At 37.1% G+C, this 17,374-nt stretch overlaps 1 protein-coding gene across 1 annotated transcript in view; it reads left to right on the plus strand.

Annotated features, from left to right (window-relative positions):
* The first annotated feature begins 4,616 nt into the window (after window positions 1-4,616).
* The window catches only part of LOC115214276 (dolichyl pyrophosphate Man9GlcNAc2 alpha-1,3-glucosyltransferase), a 35,555-nt gene continuing 22,797 nt past the window's right edge, over window positions 4,617-17,374 (plus strand). The window contains exon 1 of the mRNA XM_029783421.2: window positions 4,617-4,769. Coding sequence (XP_029639281.1) covers window positions 4,667-4,769 — 103 coding nt within the window. The 5' untranslated portion in view covers window positions 4,617-4,666. The remainder of the gene's footprint in view (window positions 4,770-17,374) is intronic.

Raw genomic sequence — 17,374 nt, forward strand, 5'->3', positions numbered from 1 at the left:
GGAACTTGTTTGAAACTTAAAATGGCATCTATACAAACCAGTTGATATAATGGAAACTGTAACACTGTTATTCATGATTGTCTTATGTTGTTACAGATTTATTCACTAGGATTGACCTATGGTCATCAGCTGTCATAAAGAATAATGGTTTATTTAATAAAGTTTATTATTCCATTTGATTTCATCCCCAGTCAATAAGTTTGTGACAATATGATGATTATGAGTTAGGTTGAAATCATCATCATCATCACCCTCCTCCTCCTCCTCATCATCATCACCATCGTTGTCATCGTCATCATCGTCGCCATCATCATCATCATCGTCGTCGTTGTCGTCGTCGTCGTCGTCATCATCATCGTCATCATCATCATCATCATCATCATTTAATGTCTGTTTTCCATACTGGCATGGGTTGGATGGTTAGACCTGTGTTGGTAAGCTGAAGAGCTACACCAGGCTCCAGTCATTCTAACACCACCCACTTTACAGTGTGTACTGGGTGTGTTTTACCCGTCACTGGTATGCGTGGTCTTTACATGCCACCAGCATGACTACCTTTAATTTGTCACTGGTACAGGTGTCTTCTACGTGTCATTGGCACAAGTACCTTTTATGCATCACTGGCATGATGTCTTCTCAAGCACAGCGAATTGCCTGAAGTCTCATTCATTTTTTAACTGTGTTGTATATCTTCCATGTTAAGTTTGAAGCAAATTATGTGTGTGTGTGTATTAATATTCATTTGTATTATACATGCACCATTCTATTATTGGTGCCCTAGTGATAGATAAAAAAGCCATATGATGAGATCATATTTTACAGGAGAGCAGTGATAAAGGTGTTTCACCCAAATTAACGTTCCCACTTGACCTATGTTTTATATATTTATTTTTTTAATAACTTGCTGAATCTGGAGAAAGGGCCAATATCCATGACCTTTGTAGGCTCTTCCAAGACTGGTAACCTTGATGCCATTGATGTTTTGCTATAACTATTGCAGGTCAACATCTGCAGGAAAGACATGAACAGAGAGAAGATTCCGGGAGACCAATGCTTAGGGAGAAAGGACTGGCTATTGTGGTTAGTGCAGGGCTGAGGAGGTATGATACAACAAAGGTGATGAGAAGTGGAGAGATGAGCGAGTCAAACAAAGATGAATGAGAGATGAGTGAGTCAGACAAAGGTGAGCACTGTTAATTGAAAAGTTAACTTTCATCATCATCTTCATCGTTTAACATCCGCTTTCCATGCTAGCATAGGTTGGAGGATTTGACTAAGGTCTGGTGAACCAGATGGCTGCACCAGACTCCAATCTGATCTGGCAGAGTTTCTACAGCTGGATGCCCTTCCTAACACCAACCACTGTGAGAGTGTAGTGGGTGCTTTATGTGCCACCGGCACAAAAGGCCAGTCAGGTGGTACTGGCAACAGCCTCACTCAAATGGTGCTTTTTATGTGTCACCTGCACAGGAGCCAGTCCAGCAGCACTGGCAATGACCTTGCTCAGTAAGGTGACACAGGTAATGATCACGCTCAAATGGTGCTTTTTACATGCCATCGGCATGGAGGCCAGCTTGTTGCTCCGGCAATGATCATATTCATATGGTACTCTTAGCACTCCACAAGCACGGATGCCAGTCATCGAATTTGATTTCAATTTCGATTTCACTTGCCTCAACAGGTCTTCGCAAGCAGAGTTTAGTGTCCAATGAAGGAAAGGTACACATAAGTGGGCTGGTTACATCCCTTGCATAGGCCACGAGGTTATGGTCTCACTTGAGCTTGCTGAGTCTTCTCAAGCACAGTATATTTCCAAAAGCCCCAGTTGTTAACTGTTAATCCATTAACCAAAAGTTAATTTCGATAACTGTTAATCAGTTAATTCTTTAAAAATTTAACGGAAGTTATTGATAAACCGTGAAGGTTAATTTCTATTATAGAAACAAAAGACAAAAAAATCAGTTTTTGCTGTAAAACTCTCTAAAAACACCTTTAAAAAAATGTCAAAAGTATAAAATCAGCCTTTTTTGGCCATTTTAAGGGCCTTAGAACTCCAAAACTAGTTTTTGTTTTTTGCTTTAGAGTTTAAGAATGCTGATTTTATAGTCTTAACTTAAAAGACCCCAAAAAGGCTGATTTCATAGCTTTTGCCCTTTTTTTTTTTTAGATTTAAAAAGGCTTTTAGAGCCAGAAAAGGGTAAAATAAAACTCAAATGAAACACAATATAAGCATTAAACTAAAAAAGTTTATTGATAAAGTTGCTGTAAAAATGTAAAAAGAAAAAATGAAAATCACAATAAATACATAATTTAATTTTTCCTCATCTTCTTGTTCTCCATTTTGTTCATGAGATGCATGTTGCCCTTCATGAAAATTAGCATATCAAAGTTTTCATCAGACAGGGATGATCTCTTGGCCCTCAAGATGTCCTTGCCCATAGAGAACAAATGCCCCACTGCATCACTGAAGGAGACGGCTGCGTGGAATTTGATGATCAAGTCCACCAACACTTGCTCACCCAAGAAGGTAGCATCTGTCAGCAAATCCTTGGAGATGGTCTTCAACCAGGTCTTGACCAAATTTTGGGCTTTGTCCTTCAGTGACCTGTGGCTCCTGCCGCTCTGTTTTGGCTGGGTGACACCATTAAAGAATTTATCCTCCTCTTCATTGTTGCTGCCTCCACTGCTGTTGCTCACTGCTGCTGCCTCATAGCCTCCTTGACCTTACCCTCCATGCTTTTCCTCACCTTGGCAACCTTGATGTTGTCATATTTATCCAATCAGATAAGGCGAAACCTGGGGTGGAAGGCAGCAGCCAGCTGGTATTCTTCATCCTCCAGGAAGGTCCTAAACCTTTTGTCAATGCCTACCAAAAGTGTGTCAACCAAGGAGCTGCAGTAGACGAGGCCCTTGGACTTGATGTCTTTGAGCCTAAAGATTGTTGTGATAACTTGAGTTAATGGAAGTTAACTCAAGCAGTCTTGAGTTAATGGAAGTTAAATGTAACGGAAGTTAATTAGTCCGATAATGATTTCCAAAATCAACTTAAAAGTTAAATCGTTGACGAAAATGTTAACATTGTTAATTAACAATTAATAGATGAACAGTTTGGTGCCCAGGTTTGGAGTCAGAGTACAAGGTGTGCAAGTTTCAAGAAACAGAAGCCGTTATAGTAGTGAGGTAGTGAGCTGGCAGAATTGTTAGCACACTAGGTAAAATGGTTAGCAGTATTTCGTTGTCTTTACATTCTGAGTTCAAATTCCACCAAAGTCGACTTTGCCTTTCATCCTTTCAGGGTCGACAAAATGTGCACCAGTTGAAAATTGGGGTTGATGTAATCAACTTACTCCTCTCCTGAAATTGCTGGCCTTGTGCACAAAATTTGAAACTATTATAGCAGTGAGGAGTTATGAGACTAGCCAGCTCTGAGAAACAGATGTCACTATATAGTGAAAAGATTCAAGACAAGACAAGCCAGTTCTGTGGAACAGAGACCATTATAGGTACCTTTAGTGAAGACCACACTGTTGCAAGCATTCAGGCCAAGTTTCCTGTCTGAAGCTAAGTTCGCTCTTCCCCATCAGTCTTGGATATTTTGAAAAGGTCATAGTGTTACCATCCTTCTCACAAAGCCAGTGATGCCAAAATTGGCATCTGAATTTTAATTTCTTTAGCAAATCTGTTATGGGATTGTCACATTTATTTTTGTTTTAGGTAAACGCTTATAGATATGCCTTTTATAGCATGATATTGCAGTAAGATTTTTTTCTTCTTCTCAAAGTCTATTATGTATTATCTGAAAGCCTGCAGCGAATCACTATTAATATGCATATCTTTGGTTTGCAATCACTGGACCAAGGCAAACCCCCCCCCCCATACCCCCACTCAACCTAATTTCTGAGTTAAAATACTTCCAACACTGATTTGGTTTTCATGTTTTCAGGGATGGACGCGATAATATAAAATAAGTAGCAGTAATCCACAGAAGTTGATTTTATCGACAGTTGTCTCTTTTCTACAAAATTTGGTCTCTTGTTCGGTTAAAAGTGACCTACACATTTTTATAGAATTAGAATTTCCATTTTGAAATTTCTAACGAAATACAATAATTTTCTGAAGTATTAGTATTTTGGGTACTGACAATTATTCGATTTATACATATTCAATAAATAATGAATGTTTACGTTTAAAATACTATTCTGAACCACACCACTCCAAAGCAAAATAAAAATTTAAAAAAAGGATAAATTACAATTTTATAAAAAAAACTTTTTTTTTAAACATAAAAATGCGGTGTATTGGTAGAATTGGTAAAGCAGTTGACAAAAATCTTATATTATGTATAATAATTACGGCCCTTTACATTCTGAGTTCAAATCAAGTCAGCGTCGACTTTGCTTTTCATTCTTCCGAGGGCGATAAAATAAATATCTGTAAAATACTGACTCAACTTACACAATTTTATTCCACTAAAAAATTTGTGGCCGTATACAATTGTTAGAAATAAATATTTTAATTTGTAAACCTTTATCATACAAAGGAATTGTTATTCTAAATATTTTGACAAAACGAAATGATAAAATGAAATTTATGGAAGAATATTTCAGACGGACATTTACGGGTTAACACCGCTTCCCTGTCTTTTCAAATCGGAGAATCAAACAACATGACCACGAAAACGTCGTCAGCAGCACCTATTTGCGAGTTTTTATTCGTAATAGTGTGTGCTGTACTTGTTCGATGGTTTACATCACTTGGAGGATATTCTGGTTAGAATATTTACTTATTTTGGTTTTGATTTTAGGTTATATATGCATGTTCCATTTCAATTTATTACAGAAATCTTTCTCTGCCACGCATCTCCGTTTGCCACATGTTAGCTTCTGCTAGCGCCCTTTGAATGCTACAGAAAAAAAAAAAAAAAAAAGATAGATAGATAGATACATGTAAGTCGGCAGGAGAAAATAATCACTTTCATTTTTGTCAACGTAAACATATAATATTCTGCTTCATTTCAACAGGTTTGAAGTGTTAAGCAATTTTTTTTTATTGTTTCATTTTATCTTTAAGTAGACCCATTTTAAATGTTGAAGGCTGTGATATATCGATCGACTGGCGATAAACAGTATAAGCACATCATTTTGCTTTACTAAAACAAATTAAAAGGTAACAGTGAATGACCCGCCAGTATTAAAAAGAGTAGTAGAATTTGATTTCTTGTCTTTTGTGTCGAGTCAGCAATTATCACTTGAAATACAAAATAATATCGTGGTTTACAGAGTAAGTTTTTACTAGTAATGGTTTTGAAAATTAAATCCTATTCTGATTGATCAAATCACTGCTTCTATTTTGTGCATTGATGAACGTAACATTCCTTGATCAGGTTTTCACCATTTCTGATATAAGCATCAATAATATATATTTAATAGCGAGCTTTAAACTTTCGATCGTTTATTTAAAATTATATTATACCTATATGGAAAAGGCAAACCATTTTTATTCCATATGGTTGAAATAAGGTTAAGCGGCTGGGGGAGGGTCTTGTAATAATAACCAGTGTAGTTCGTGTTTTATCATCACCATCATCGTGTTACATTTTTAAATACGGAACAGCTGTTAAATGATATTTTGCTAAAACTCATGAATTTGATCGATTTGAATGTTTTGTATTTCATATTGAGAAATTGTATTTATATAGATGTGAGAATATTCTCTGTGTGTGTATGTATATATATATATATATATATATATATATATATATTTAATTTTTACTTTTATTTTCGTCAGTCGACTTGTTCATCACCACCTGTCGATTTGACGAGACGTTAGACGAATTTTGAATCCTATTCAAAATTATTTTTAAAATAAATTTTTTATTTTATTTTTTGTTATTGAATTTCTCTCCAATCAGTAAATGTTCTGTTATTATTGAGTTTCTTTTGTATCGGACAAAATGCTACGTTCTGAGTTCAAGCTCCGTCGGGGTCGACTTTACCTTTTATTCCTTTCGGAGCGGGGGTGGATAAAATAATGACCAGTTGAGCACTGGGGTCAATGTATTTGACTTACCCCTTCCTTCAAATTTCAGGCATTATGCCTATAGTGGAATTGATTGTTAATTTTCCTTTAGAATAACACCTACTTTGACATCATTAGGGCGAGCTGGCAGAATCGTTAGCACGCCGTGCAAAATACTTAGCGGCATTTCGTCTGTCTTCATGTTCTAAGTTCAAATTCCACCGAGGTCGACTTTGCCTTTCATCCTTTCGGAGTCGATAAAATAAGTAGTTGAGTACTAGGGTCGGTATAATCGATTATCCCTCTTCCCCAAAATTTCAGGCCTTGTGTCTATAGTAGAAATGATTACACAAAGATGGCACATGTTCAAAAATTTATCGGAAGGAAATATGCAATTGAATTAACGTTTGTATATACCCGTTTCTATATTTTTTTTAATCAATCTTGGCTAGAAACGGATAAGTATGAAATTTAAAGCTGTATAACTGCGATAATGTAGTTTTAAATTTGATTTATTTCCCCCACTTTCCCTGCCCACATACTGTTAAGTAGAATATATTTATAGCACAAACACGTTGTCTCCATCACTCCTTTATATTTCTTTCTCTAGCCAACGAGAATCTCCACATAATCACTTGACCAGTTAAAAATTGTAGCTAAATTAACCTCAATTCACGTCCTTCCGTCTAAAACATCATTGGTTGATCTTAGTGATCAAGGCAGACCCAGAGTCAACAATAACAATCACTTTCCATGAACCTTCAAGTGAGCCTCTATGTGATCCTTTGTCTTTCTAGAAATAACAGTTATATATCCCACTTTTCATTTGATAAAATAGTCTTAAATAGCTAAAAGCTACAGTAACACCCACCCTTAGTGGTTAGCCATATTGAGATGGCTAGTATACTTTAAGTCTTAAATATATTATCTGAATAAAAGGATTGGATGATCATGGCTGGATTGCTTTTAAATAATGATTTGCTGTTGCAGGACTAGCTTGGAACTTACATTTAATCTAGTTAACTCTAAACAGATCAATCATCACATGCTAAATTCGATACAATTCAATATCATGGTGCATTGCAAAACACCTTTTCTTGATAAATCTACTAAATATCTTCTTAACTGAAACAAACTACAACTACATGGTTGGTCAAAACGCCCAAAAAAGCAGCCAAATCTCTCAAGTCACATGCCACCATCTTAAAAGCATAAAGAAGACACTGAATAATGGTCCAAAATAGCTTTATAAGAAAAGGATGATGGCCATGACTCAAATAACTTTTGATCATAGGTCTGCTCAATCATGGTTTAACCTGAAAGCTGAACAACACAACACTTTTCTTCAGTTGATGCCACTCAATTCTTCATGCAAGAACAGTTTTCGTAATTACTACTTGTTTCAACAATCCATAGTGAATGTCATTCAATCACAATAGTGATGAATGTGCTGTATTGTATACAACCCTTTATGAGCTAAGATCATGAAAGAGCCTTTATGTCTGATGTTGCTAACAGATGGGCTGCTGATTATGAGTGGGCCTTCAATATTTTCTAAAAACTTTTCAGATTCAACCCTTTTTGAATTAATCTTACGTTAACTTGTAGCTTTCAAATTTCAACGATGCGATTGTTTATTTTCAGAATGACATTGTAGGGTAGGTGTGAGAGGCCTGATCCAGTCAGTTTGATCATAAAACAGGCAGAATATTTGTGTCTGATATGGCTGGCTTGAATGCTAAACGGTTAATGTACTTGTGGGCCTTGAGCAATTGATAGCCTTTTTTGCCAGTGATGGAAATGGTGGACGGGTACATTTTTTTTTAATCCTATACTTGTTTCAGTCATTGGACTGAGCCATACTGGGGCACTACCTTGAATAGTTTCTGTCAAACAAATTGTCCACCCTCCACCTCCACCCCTAATACTTAAAGTCTGGTTCTTATCCTATTGGTCTCTTTTACTGGACTGCTAAGTTATAAGGTCATAAAAAAGCACCAACGCTGGTTCTCAAGCTGTAGTGCTGGTCAAACACACGCATAAACACAGGTATATGACAGGCTTCCACATAATTTCCATCTACCAAATTCATTCACATGGAATTGGTCAGTTTAGGGTTCATAGTAAGGTGCTGTACAATGGAATTGAACCTCAAACCACATGGTTGCAAAGCTATTAGTTTCTTAACCACACAGACATGCCTGCACTGTTTAGGGATTTTTTTTCTGTAAGATACGATATAATACTTGAGTGATGGGCAAATGTAAAAAAATCTGAATGGACCATTACAAAAAGAAGTTACTGACCCCTACTTTATGTAGTTGGTCAACCTGTTAGAAATAGTTGCCAAATCACTTTCAAAGCATACTGTACCATCTTTGGGAAGAAGGGCACATTGGTTTAGCTTTTATCTTTTACTTCTTTCAGTCACTAGATTGCAGCCATGCTGGGACACTGCCTTGAAGAATTTTTAGTCAAATAAATCAATCCCAGTTCTTATTTTTTCTGTTAAGCCTGGTACTTGCATTGCCAGTATCTTTTGTCGAACTAAGTCACAGGGACATAAACACACCAACACCGGTTGTCAAGTAGTGGTGGGACACACACATACATATGCTCAAAGAAGTTGCACAACTCTACCACAGTGTATCATCAGATGAAAGGATGAGCCTATACGAGCAGAAGACTGCATGGATATGTTACTAGAAAGCTCAAGATGATAATAACATCAAAGCAGTTTATCATGGACCAATAGGCGGATTACTACCTCCCACTTTGAAGGGTATGGGTTTGCAATCCAGGAACAGGAAATATCAACCAAGTACCTGATGCACAAAAGGGATAGTGATACAGGAAGTTTTGAACTTAGCACTGCAATCTGATGAAACATTTATACATTAGTACTGTTTCTTGTAGCCACAGTCTGTAGCTCCATATGGTACCTATTTGTTGCTAGTTTGCTGTTCTTTATCACTAGGTCAAGGTCGGCTCTGATGAACAGGCTTATCATTTCATGTGTCCCTGTCATGATTGTCCTGTTTCTTTTTGCATTTTTTATTTTCAGTGATTTATCTTTTACTTGTTTCAGGCATGAGACTGGCCCTGCTGGGGTACTACCTTGAAGAATTTTTAGTTGAATGAAACGACCCCAGTACTTAATATTTTTGCTAAGTCTGTTACTTATTCTATCAGTCTCTTTTGCCAAACTGCTAAGTTATTGGGATGTAAACACACCAATACCAGTTGTGAAGCAGTGGTGGTGGGAGACACGCACAGACACAAAGATACACACACACACATGTCTACCAAATCCACTCACAAGGCTTTGATGAGCCTAAGGCTGTAAGAGAAAACTCTTACCCAAGGTGCCATGCAGTGGGACTGAACCTGGAACCATGTGACAGGGAAGAAAGTTTTGTACCACATAGCCACGCCTGGGAGATTGAGTTTTTAAAAAGAAATTTTCCCCCCAGCACATGCACTCCTACAGGTTTATATGCCCTTACAGTTCAACAGGGTGAACTGCAAATGCATAAAATCCTATGGGAATGCATCTGTGGCAAGAAGAAATAATGTATACTCTTTTACTTGTTTGTCATTTGACTGTGGCCATGCTGGAGCACCGCCTTTAATCGAGCAACTTGACCCTGGGACTTATTCTTTGTAAGCCCAGTACTTATTCTATTGGTCTCTTTTTGCCGAACCGCTAAGTGACAGGGACATAAACACACCAGCATCAGTTGTCAAGCAATGCTAAGGGGACAAACATACACGCACACATATATATATACATATATACGACGGGCTTCTTTCAGTTTCCGTCTACCAAATCCACTCACAAGGCTTTGGTCGTCCCGAGACTATAGTAGAAGACACATGCCCAAGGTGCCACGCAGTGGGACTGAACCCGAAACCATGTGGTTGGTAAGCAAGCTACTTACCACACAGCCACTAATTGTTTACTGAGACATATACAACTTATATTAAATTATCAATTTAATTTTAAGGCTTCAATTGTTTTTATGAAATTTAAATGTGGGCAAAGTTTTGACCATGGGTGAGGGGTATCCTCAAATGTAGAAGTTGCTTTGATTTATAGTTAAGATATTTGGTGCAGTTAGAGTATAATCTTTTATCTAGGTTTGTATATAGCAGAGCATCACATTAGAATACATACCTGCTATTAGCTGTTTTTACCAATCTCATCTGGTTGTAACACCTTTGAAAAATATTTGAATTCAGTAATATTGTCAAAGTAGTTTTGCTGTTACTTTCATTTGTGATCTCTATTGAGTAAATATTACTCAGAGTAATATTGAATGTTATATACTCCTGATCCATAAAAAATATAATTAATAATAGTTGAATGAAAATCATCATCATCGTTTTAATGTTCCCTTTCCCATACTTGCATGTCTTGAATGGAGTTTATTGTGGTAGATTTTCTATGGCTGGATGCCCTTTTTGTTGCCAACCCTTACTCGTTTCCAAGCAAGGTAATGTTTCCCCATGGTCAGACATGTTTTTGCAGAATATTGAAAGTGAATAACACCGAGTGTATGTTGCTAACATTCATTTACCATTATCATGCAATGTCAAGACAAGGAAACAAGCACACATATGCAGTGAACTTCTTTCAGTTTCTGTCTACCAAATCCACTCACAAGGCTTTGGTGGGCCTTTACTTTTGCTTTCTACTGTGTCTGCATTTCCAACACTCCAGTATATTTAGTAATAACTAGCACTATGACCCGGCGTTGCCAGGTCTAGTGCGAGTCAAGCATATTTGGTCTTTCATGAAAATCCTGCTCTCTTCTCAATCACTTGGTCTAACTTATTAATTATTCCCTACATTTCTCAAATCAAAAAAAGCGTGCACGTTTGAAAGCCAAAACACAAAAATGCACTGAGTCATACAGACTGTCTGCAAATGTGCACGTGCATTCAACTGTTGGGCATTAGGGGTCGGTTTATCGATTTTTTTTAATGGCTTTCTGGGGTGACTGCGGAAATGAAAAGATCTTCATGACCACCCTCGGACAGTTTTGAAAGCCCATAGAAAATGCGAGCCTTTTATGTGAAAAACTGTGGATTTGTATAAAGGACACACAGATACACAGACATTTTGCAGTTTATAGATATACTAGCAGCATCGCCCGGTGTTGCTCGGGTTTGTTTCGACCCGCTGGAATTGTAATTTTGAAAAGTAAAAATTTTGTGAACATTTTTCTGGTCGAAATATACCGAAAAGTGGCGACACAGCAGTGAAAAAATCGTAAAAAATAAGGATTTTCATAGAAAAAAAGCAGCTTTTTGATGTAAATAATTTTTGGTGTTAACATGGTCCGATTTGAATTTTATGTTCTACGGAAGGAAGAGCAACCCTTCTATCATACTCTCAATTTTGGTCAACTTGCGCCGCAGGGTCTCAGAGGAGATAGTGTTAGCTGAAGGTTACCAAACGTGGCGCACACAGACAACTTCAGCTTTATATAGAGATAACACACACACATTAATACACATACATAGACACACACACACACACATGTATGTATGGATGTATATATGTACATCTGTCCACTTCTTGCAATATTTTTATCCTTCACTTCCTATACACACACACACACACCTTATTAGCTTACAATTTCTTTCTGTCAACAATTGACAACAGAAGTACGCTCGCCAATTAATACTACCAAAATTTAACGACAGAAAGTAAATTAAAAACCAATTTGCCTTTTCTGTATTGTTATGGCAATCCGACCGTCGGTGTGTTTTTGCAAATGTGTTCGAATGAGAAGTGAGTTGTGTTTGGCGCCTTTTTTACTAATAACAAACACACACAATGACCCGATGCATTCTACTCTTAAAATTGCTAGGTAAATTGTAATTGAAGAAATCCTATATTGTAGATTTCTATAAGAGACAAAGGGAGGCAGATAAAATCTGCCTTTTATAAGAGACTAGCAGTATCGCCCGGCGTTGCTCGGGTTTGTAAGGGAAATAATTATATAAGCATTTTTAGAGATGTAAAGTATAATAGCCATCTCAATATGGCTAACCACAAAAGGGGAGGGGTGTTACTGTAGTTTTTTACGTTCTGAGATTTAATAATAAATTTTAGAGAGTTACTTCCCTTATATATGTCAAAAATGGATTAAAAATGGGAAAAATTGATGGTAAATTTTTTTTTAAATCGTAGACTCATCGTAGACGCTCGCTAATACCCAGACGGTCTCGATATGAATCACGGAGTAGTTAGGAATCTAAATCGTAGGAGACAGACACACAACCTCACTTTTATATATAAAGATTTCCTCTATTTACATAATATTGAGGTCTCTTTCTTTCTTTTGTTATCTTACTGTTTTTACCAATATACATATATATATATATATATATATATATATAAATATATATATAGTTACAGAGATGTACTTGCATAGCAAGTGACTTGATCTGAGATCGTGTGCTGGAACGAAAACAGTTGCAGCGTTGAAGGTGTTTATAAGCCATTTAAGAAACACACAAAAACCGTTAGATTCACTTCAACATTTAAATTTAATTTGTCAAAATATTTTCGTCGCTTTGAGACCGCGACCTGTTAGCACGATATTTTTGTCAGTGAACAGGTCGCGGTCTCAGAGCGAGGAAAATATTTTGGCAAATTAAATTTAAATGTTGAAGTGAATGTAACGGTTTTTGTGTGTTTCTTAAATGGCTTACAAACACCTTCCACGCTGCAATATATATATACACACATATATATATATGTATGTATGTGTGTATATGTGTATGCATGTATGTGTGTGTGTGTGTGCGTGTCTGTGCTTGTGATTGTCCTCCACCACTGCTTGACAACGAATGTTGGTTTGTTTACATCCCTGTCACCTAGTGGTTTGACAAAGGAAACAGATAGAATAAGTACAATGCTTACAAAAATAAAACTGGAGTTGATTCATTAAACTACAATTCTTCAAGGCATTGCCCCAGCATGGCCACAGACCAATGGCTGGAAAAAGCAGAAGAATAAAAGAATACATTCTCTGCTTTGGTCTTATGTTCAAGGCATGAGAAAGCTTGAGTTTACATGAGAAGGCCTAACAGACCTGGTAGAAACAGCAGCCAAATCTCCCTCAAATCACACCTTACTGTCTTATGTATGTATATATATATGAGCCAATGAGGGGGACCTCTACATGGTAGCTAGACTTGGTAGAAATAGCAGCCAAATTTCCCCCAAATCACACCTTACTGTCTTATCTATGTATATATGTATGTATGAGCCTATGAGGGAGACCCCTACATGGCAGCTAGACATGGTAGAAATAGCAGCCAAATCTCCCTCAAATCACACCTTACTGTCTTATGTATGTATATATATATACAAGCCACTACGGTTATTTAATGTAAAGTCTTCCTCAAATCACTCTCGCTATTTACTCTCTTCCAAGAACATTTTCACTCACTCTTATCTCTTAGCTTGCCATACATTTTACTCATGTATCTATCAGCGTGATAGATAGAAACAAATATTACATCGCCATCGCATTCTATTGTCTACCTGTCAACACACACACAGTGAATTAGTTTCATTTTATTCGTTGCACACTGTGTGTGTGCGTGTGCGTGTGGTGTAAACCACATTAAGAAAAGCATTTGACATACACACCAGAATGTGAGTTTTCTGTAAATTTTGCTTAATTGGAGTTTAAATTTTAAAAACTCGACCTGGCATGACTCGATGCATTCTACTCTTAAAAATGCTAGGTAAATTGTAATTGAAGAAATCCTATATTGTAGATTTCTATAACTGACAAAGGGAGGCAGATAAAATCTGCCTTTTATAATAAGAGATAAATTAAGTACCAGACAAATACTGAGGTCGATGTAATCAACTTACTTTCCTCCCCCCCCAAATTACTGGTCTTGTGCCAAAATTTGAAACCAATATTATTATTATTAGTGTTGCAATCATTATTGTGAGGATTCATTTTATTACCATTATTGAGGTGGCAAGTTGGCAGAATCATTAGCATACTGGGCAAAATGCTTAGTGGCATTTTGTCTGTTGTTTGGTCTAAGTTCACATGCTACTTGGGGTCAACTTTGCCTGTTATCCTTTCGGGGTCAATAATATAAGTACCAGTTGAACACTGGGGTCAATGTAATTGACTCATTCCCTCCCTAAAAATTGCTGTCCTTGTGGAAAAATTTGAAACCATTATTATTATCATGGAGTGAGTGAGAGTGCAGCACATGCCATCAAAGTGACACTGGGGTACACATATACGAAGCCCAATATATCCATCATAACTACTTACCTGCTAAGGGTACACCAGACATACAAGCATCACAACCACATGTGCACAACGTGGTGATCTTATATTAAGATAAACAGCAGTTGGGGCCCAGTTAGAATTTTCTTTTGGTCAAGTAGCCCATCCCGCTCAAAAGGTCCTTGAATAAGGGTTGTTCAAGGATGTTGAACGAAACCTCAAAGAATTCCTCTCAACACATGGCTATGATGCTCCTCCACTACTTCGGCTCATGATCAGAGATGCACATATTGTCAGCTAGCAGGGGACATACTCAACTTAAAGTCAAGCAAATCTGTAGTATTGAGCAGAATATTTTCTGTAGCCCATCATTTACAACAAGACAAAACATGTACATGATAACACTTCCAATTAGTTAAGATCTGAAGCCATGAGATCCACTGCCTGGCATTACATCAGAGCAGCTATTATTATTATTTAGCTGTCTTATTTTCATTGTGTGTTTTCCCTACTCTACTAAAGCACCATCCGTTCGTGTCCGTTGCCAGCATCGCCTGGCCCCGTGCCGGTGACACGTAAAAGCACCATCCGTTCGTGGCCGTTCGCCAGCTCTGTCTGGCACCTGTGCAGGTGGCACGTAAAAAACACCCACTACACTCGCGGAGTGGTTGGCGTTAGGAAGGGCATCCAGCCGTAGAAACACTGCCAGATCTGACTGGGCCTGACGAAGCCTTCCAGCTTCACAGACCCCAGTTGACCCGTCCAACCCATGCTAGCATGGAAAGCGGACGCTGGACGATGATGATGATGACTAAGTGCAGTACTGTGTGTCTTAGGTTGTGCAGTGTTTTGTTTTGGTTATGCTAATTTTATTGTATTGAAAGTACTCTACATAATGTGTGCAGTGCTTAGTGATGCTGTTTTCTGCATATTATACATATTTGCAAGTCCTGTGGTTTTGGCTATTTATTCATCTGCATGCTTTTTTGATTATTCCCAAAGCCCCTATTATTATAGAGATTGTTTCTGTTTTCAGGCTCTCTTAGATCTTTATACTTAGATAATTTTTCCATATCTTTTAGAGATACATTATCACCCTTAGAAACTGATATATTAGTGAGGAAGTATTTCTTTTCCTGCTGGTTCTTGACAACAATAACTGTTCAGTTATCCTTAATTTTCTTGTCTGTTTGTATTGGTGTATCCCAGAATATGGTTGCTTTGCCATTTGCAGATACATTTTCTGGTGTATTTCTTTATCACCTTTTTCTGTTCACTAGCGAACTTCTTAAACATATAGACATTCCTATGTCTAATTTCATTTACTTATTTAATATCGAACATAGCTATAATATTATGTTCAAAAATAAGAAAATGAAATTAAAGAATATATTACACTGTGTAAAGTGGTTGGTGTTAGGAAGGGCATCCAGCCAAAGAAACCATGCCAAACTTGATGCAGTCATCTGACTTGCCAACTCCTGTTAACCATCCAACCCATGCCAGCATGAAAAACAAGCATTAAATGATGATGATGATGATTGATCATGATTTAATGCCAATCATAGATGCTATATGAAATTAAATGTATTGGCCTTACATACTGTTCACAGGGGTGCTTATTTTGTTCTATTAATTTGTAATTTATTGCTGAAAAAGTCAATAAATATATATCAGTGTATAAGTCAATAAGTATTAATTGTAATATTACTTAACACTTATCACTCATAACTAGCATAGTAGTTGCTAGTGACCTTCTAAATAGATTTACTCTTTACTCTTTTACTTGTTTCAGTCATTTGACTGTGGCCATGCTGGAGCACTGCCTTTAGTCGAGCAAATCGACCCCGGGACTTATTCTTTGTAAGCCCAATACTTATTCTATCAGTCTCTTTTGCCGAACCGCTAAGTGACGGGGATGTAAACACACCAGCATCGCTTGTCAAGCGATGTTGGGGCGACAAACACAAATATAAACACATACACACACATACAAACATATATATATATATATATATATATATATATATATATATATATATATATACAACGGGCTTCTTTCAGTTTCCGTCTACCAAATCCACTCACAAGGCTTTGGTCGGCCTGGGGCTATAGTAGAAGACACTTGCCCAAGATGCCACGCAGTGGGACTGAACCCAGAACCATGTGGTTGGTTAGCAAGCTACTTACCACACAGCCACTCCAAATTTATGTAAATTTGGCTTTAAATTTGCACCTGATTATGACCTAAGGCTGAAAATGGTCATTATACAAATTTTAAAATAATATATATAATCATTTAATGTCTGTTTTCCATGCTTAGATAGTTTAACAGGATCGACTGAGCTGCAGTGCAGTCACATTGTCAGTTTTGGCATGGTTTCTATGGCTGGGTGTCCATCTTAATACCAATAACTTTACAGTGTGTATGGTGTTTTTTGTTTTTCTCTTTTGCTGACACCAGCACTAATAAGGTTGCCAAAGAGCTTGCGAGACAAAGTAAAAAAAGTAAAATGAAAAGGTAGGGGACAACCCTCACCCCTTCTGAAAGTTTTTGGTATTGATTTGCTTTTGAAAATTTTTCAAGATTTGTTTTAAAGATCTGAGATAATGATTCTTAAAAAACATGTATAACATAAATCCAAAAACATATTTTTCAAAAAAAAAAATGTTAAATCTCTGACCCAAAGTTTTTCTTTTGTTTTAAGCACCTAGAATGCTTAAAGCATATACAGTTGAAGAAATTGCACTTTTTGGTATTCTAGATAATTTCCAACTCTATTATTTAGAAATACCTCTGTGTGTGTGAGAGTATATATATATATATATATATATGTGTCATCTCTTGTGAAAGGTAGGAGAGTCCAGTTTGCTGGACATTGTTGTAGAGCTGAAAAAGAGGTAATTTCTACTCTTCTCCTCTGGAAGCCATCTACTCGCAATACCAGAGGGTGCACACTCTCCTACCCTAATGTAATCTCCAGGGATACAGGCATCTAGCAACAGGACCTCCGTAATGCCATGATGGACCGTGAAGTCTGGCGTAGCATGGTAAATTCCATTGTCTCAGCCACTGT

This window comes from Octopus sinensis, linkage group LG7 (genome assembly GCF_006345805.1).
Source record: "Octopus sinensis linkage group LG7, ASM634580v1, whole genome shotgun sequence".
In the NCBI taxonomy this organism is placed as follows: Eukaryota; Metazoa; Mollusca; class Cephalopoda; order Octopoda; family Octopodidae; genus Octopus; species Octopus sinensis.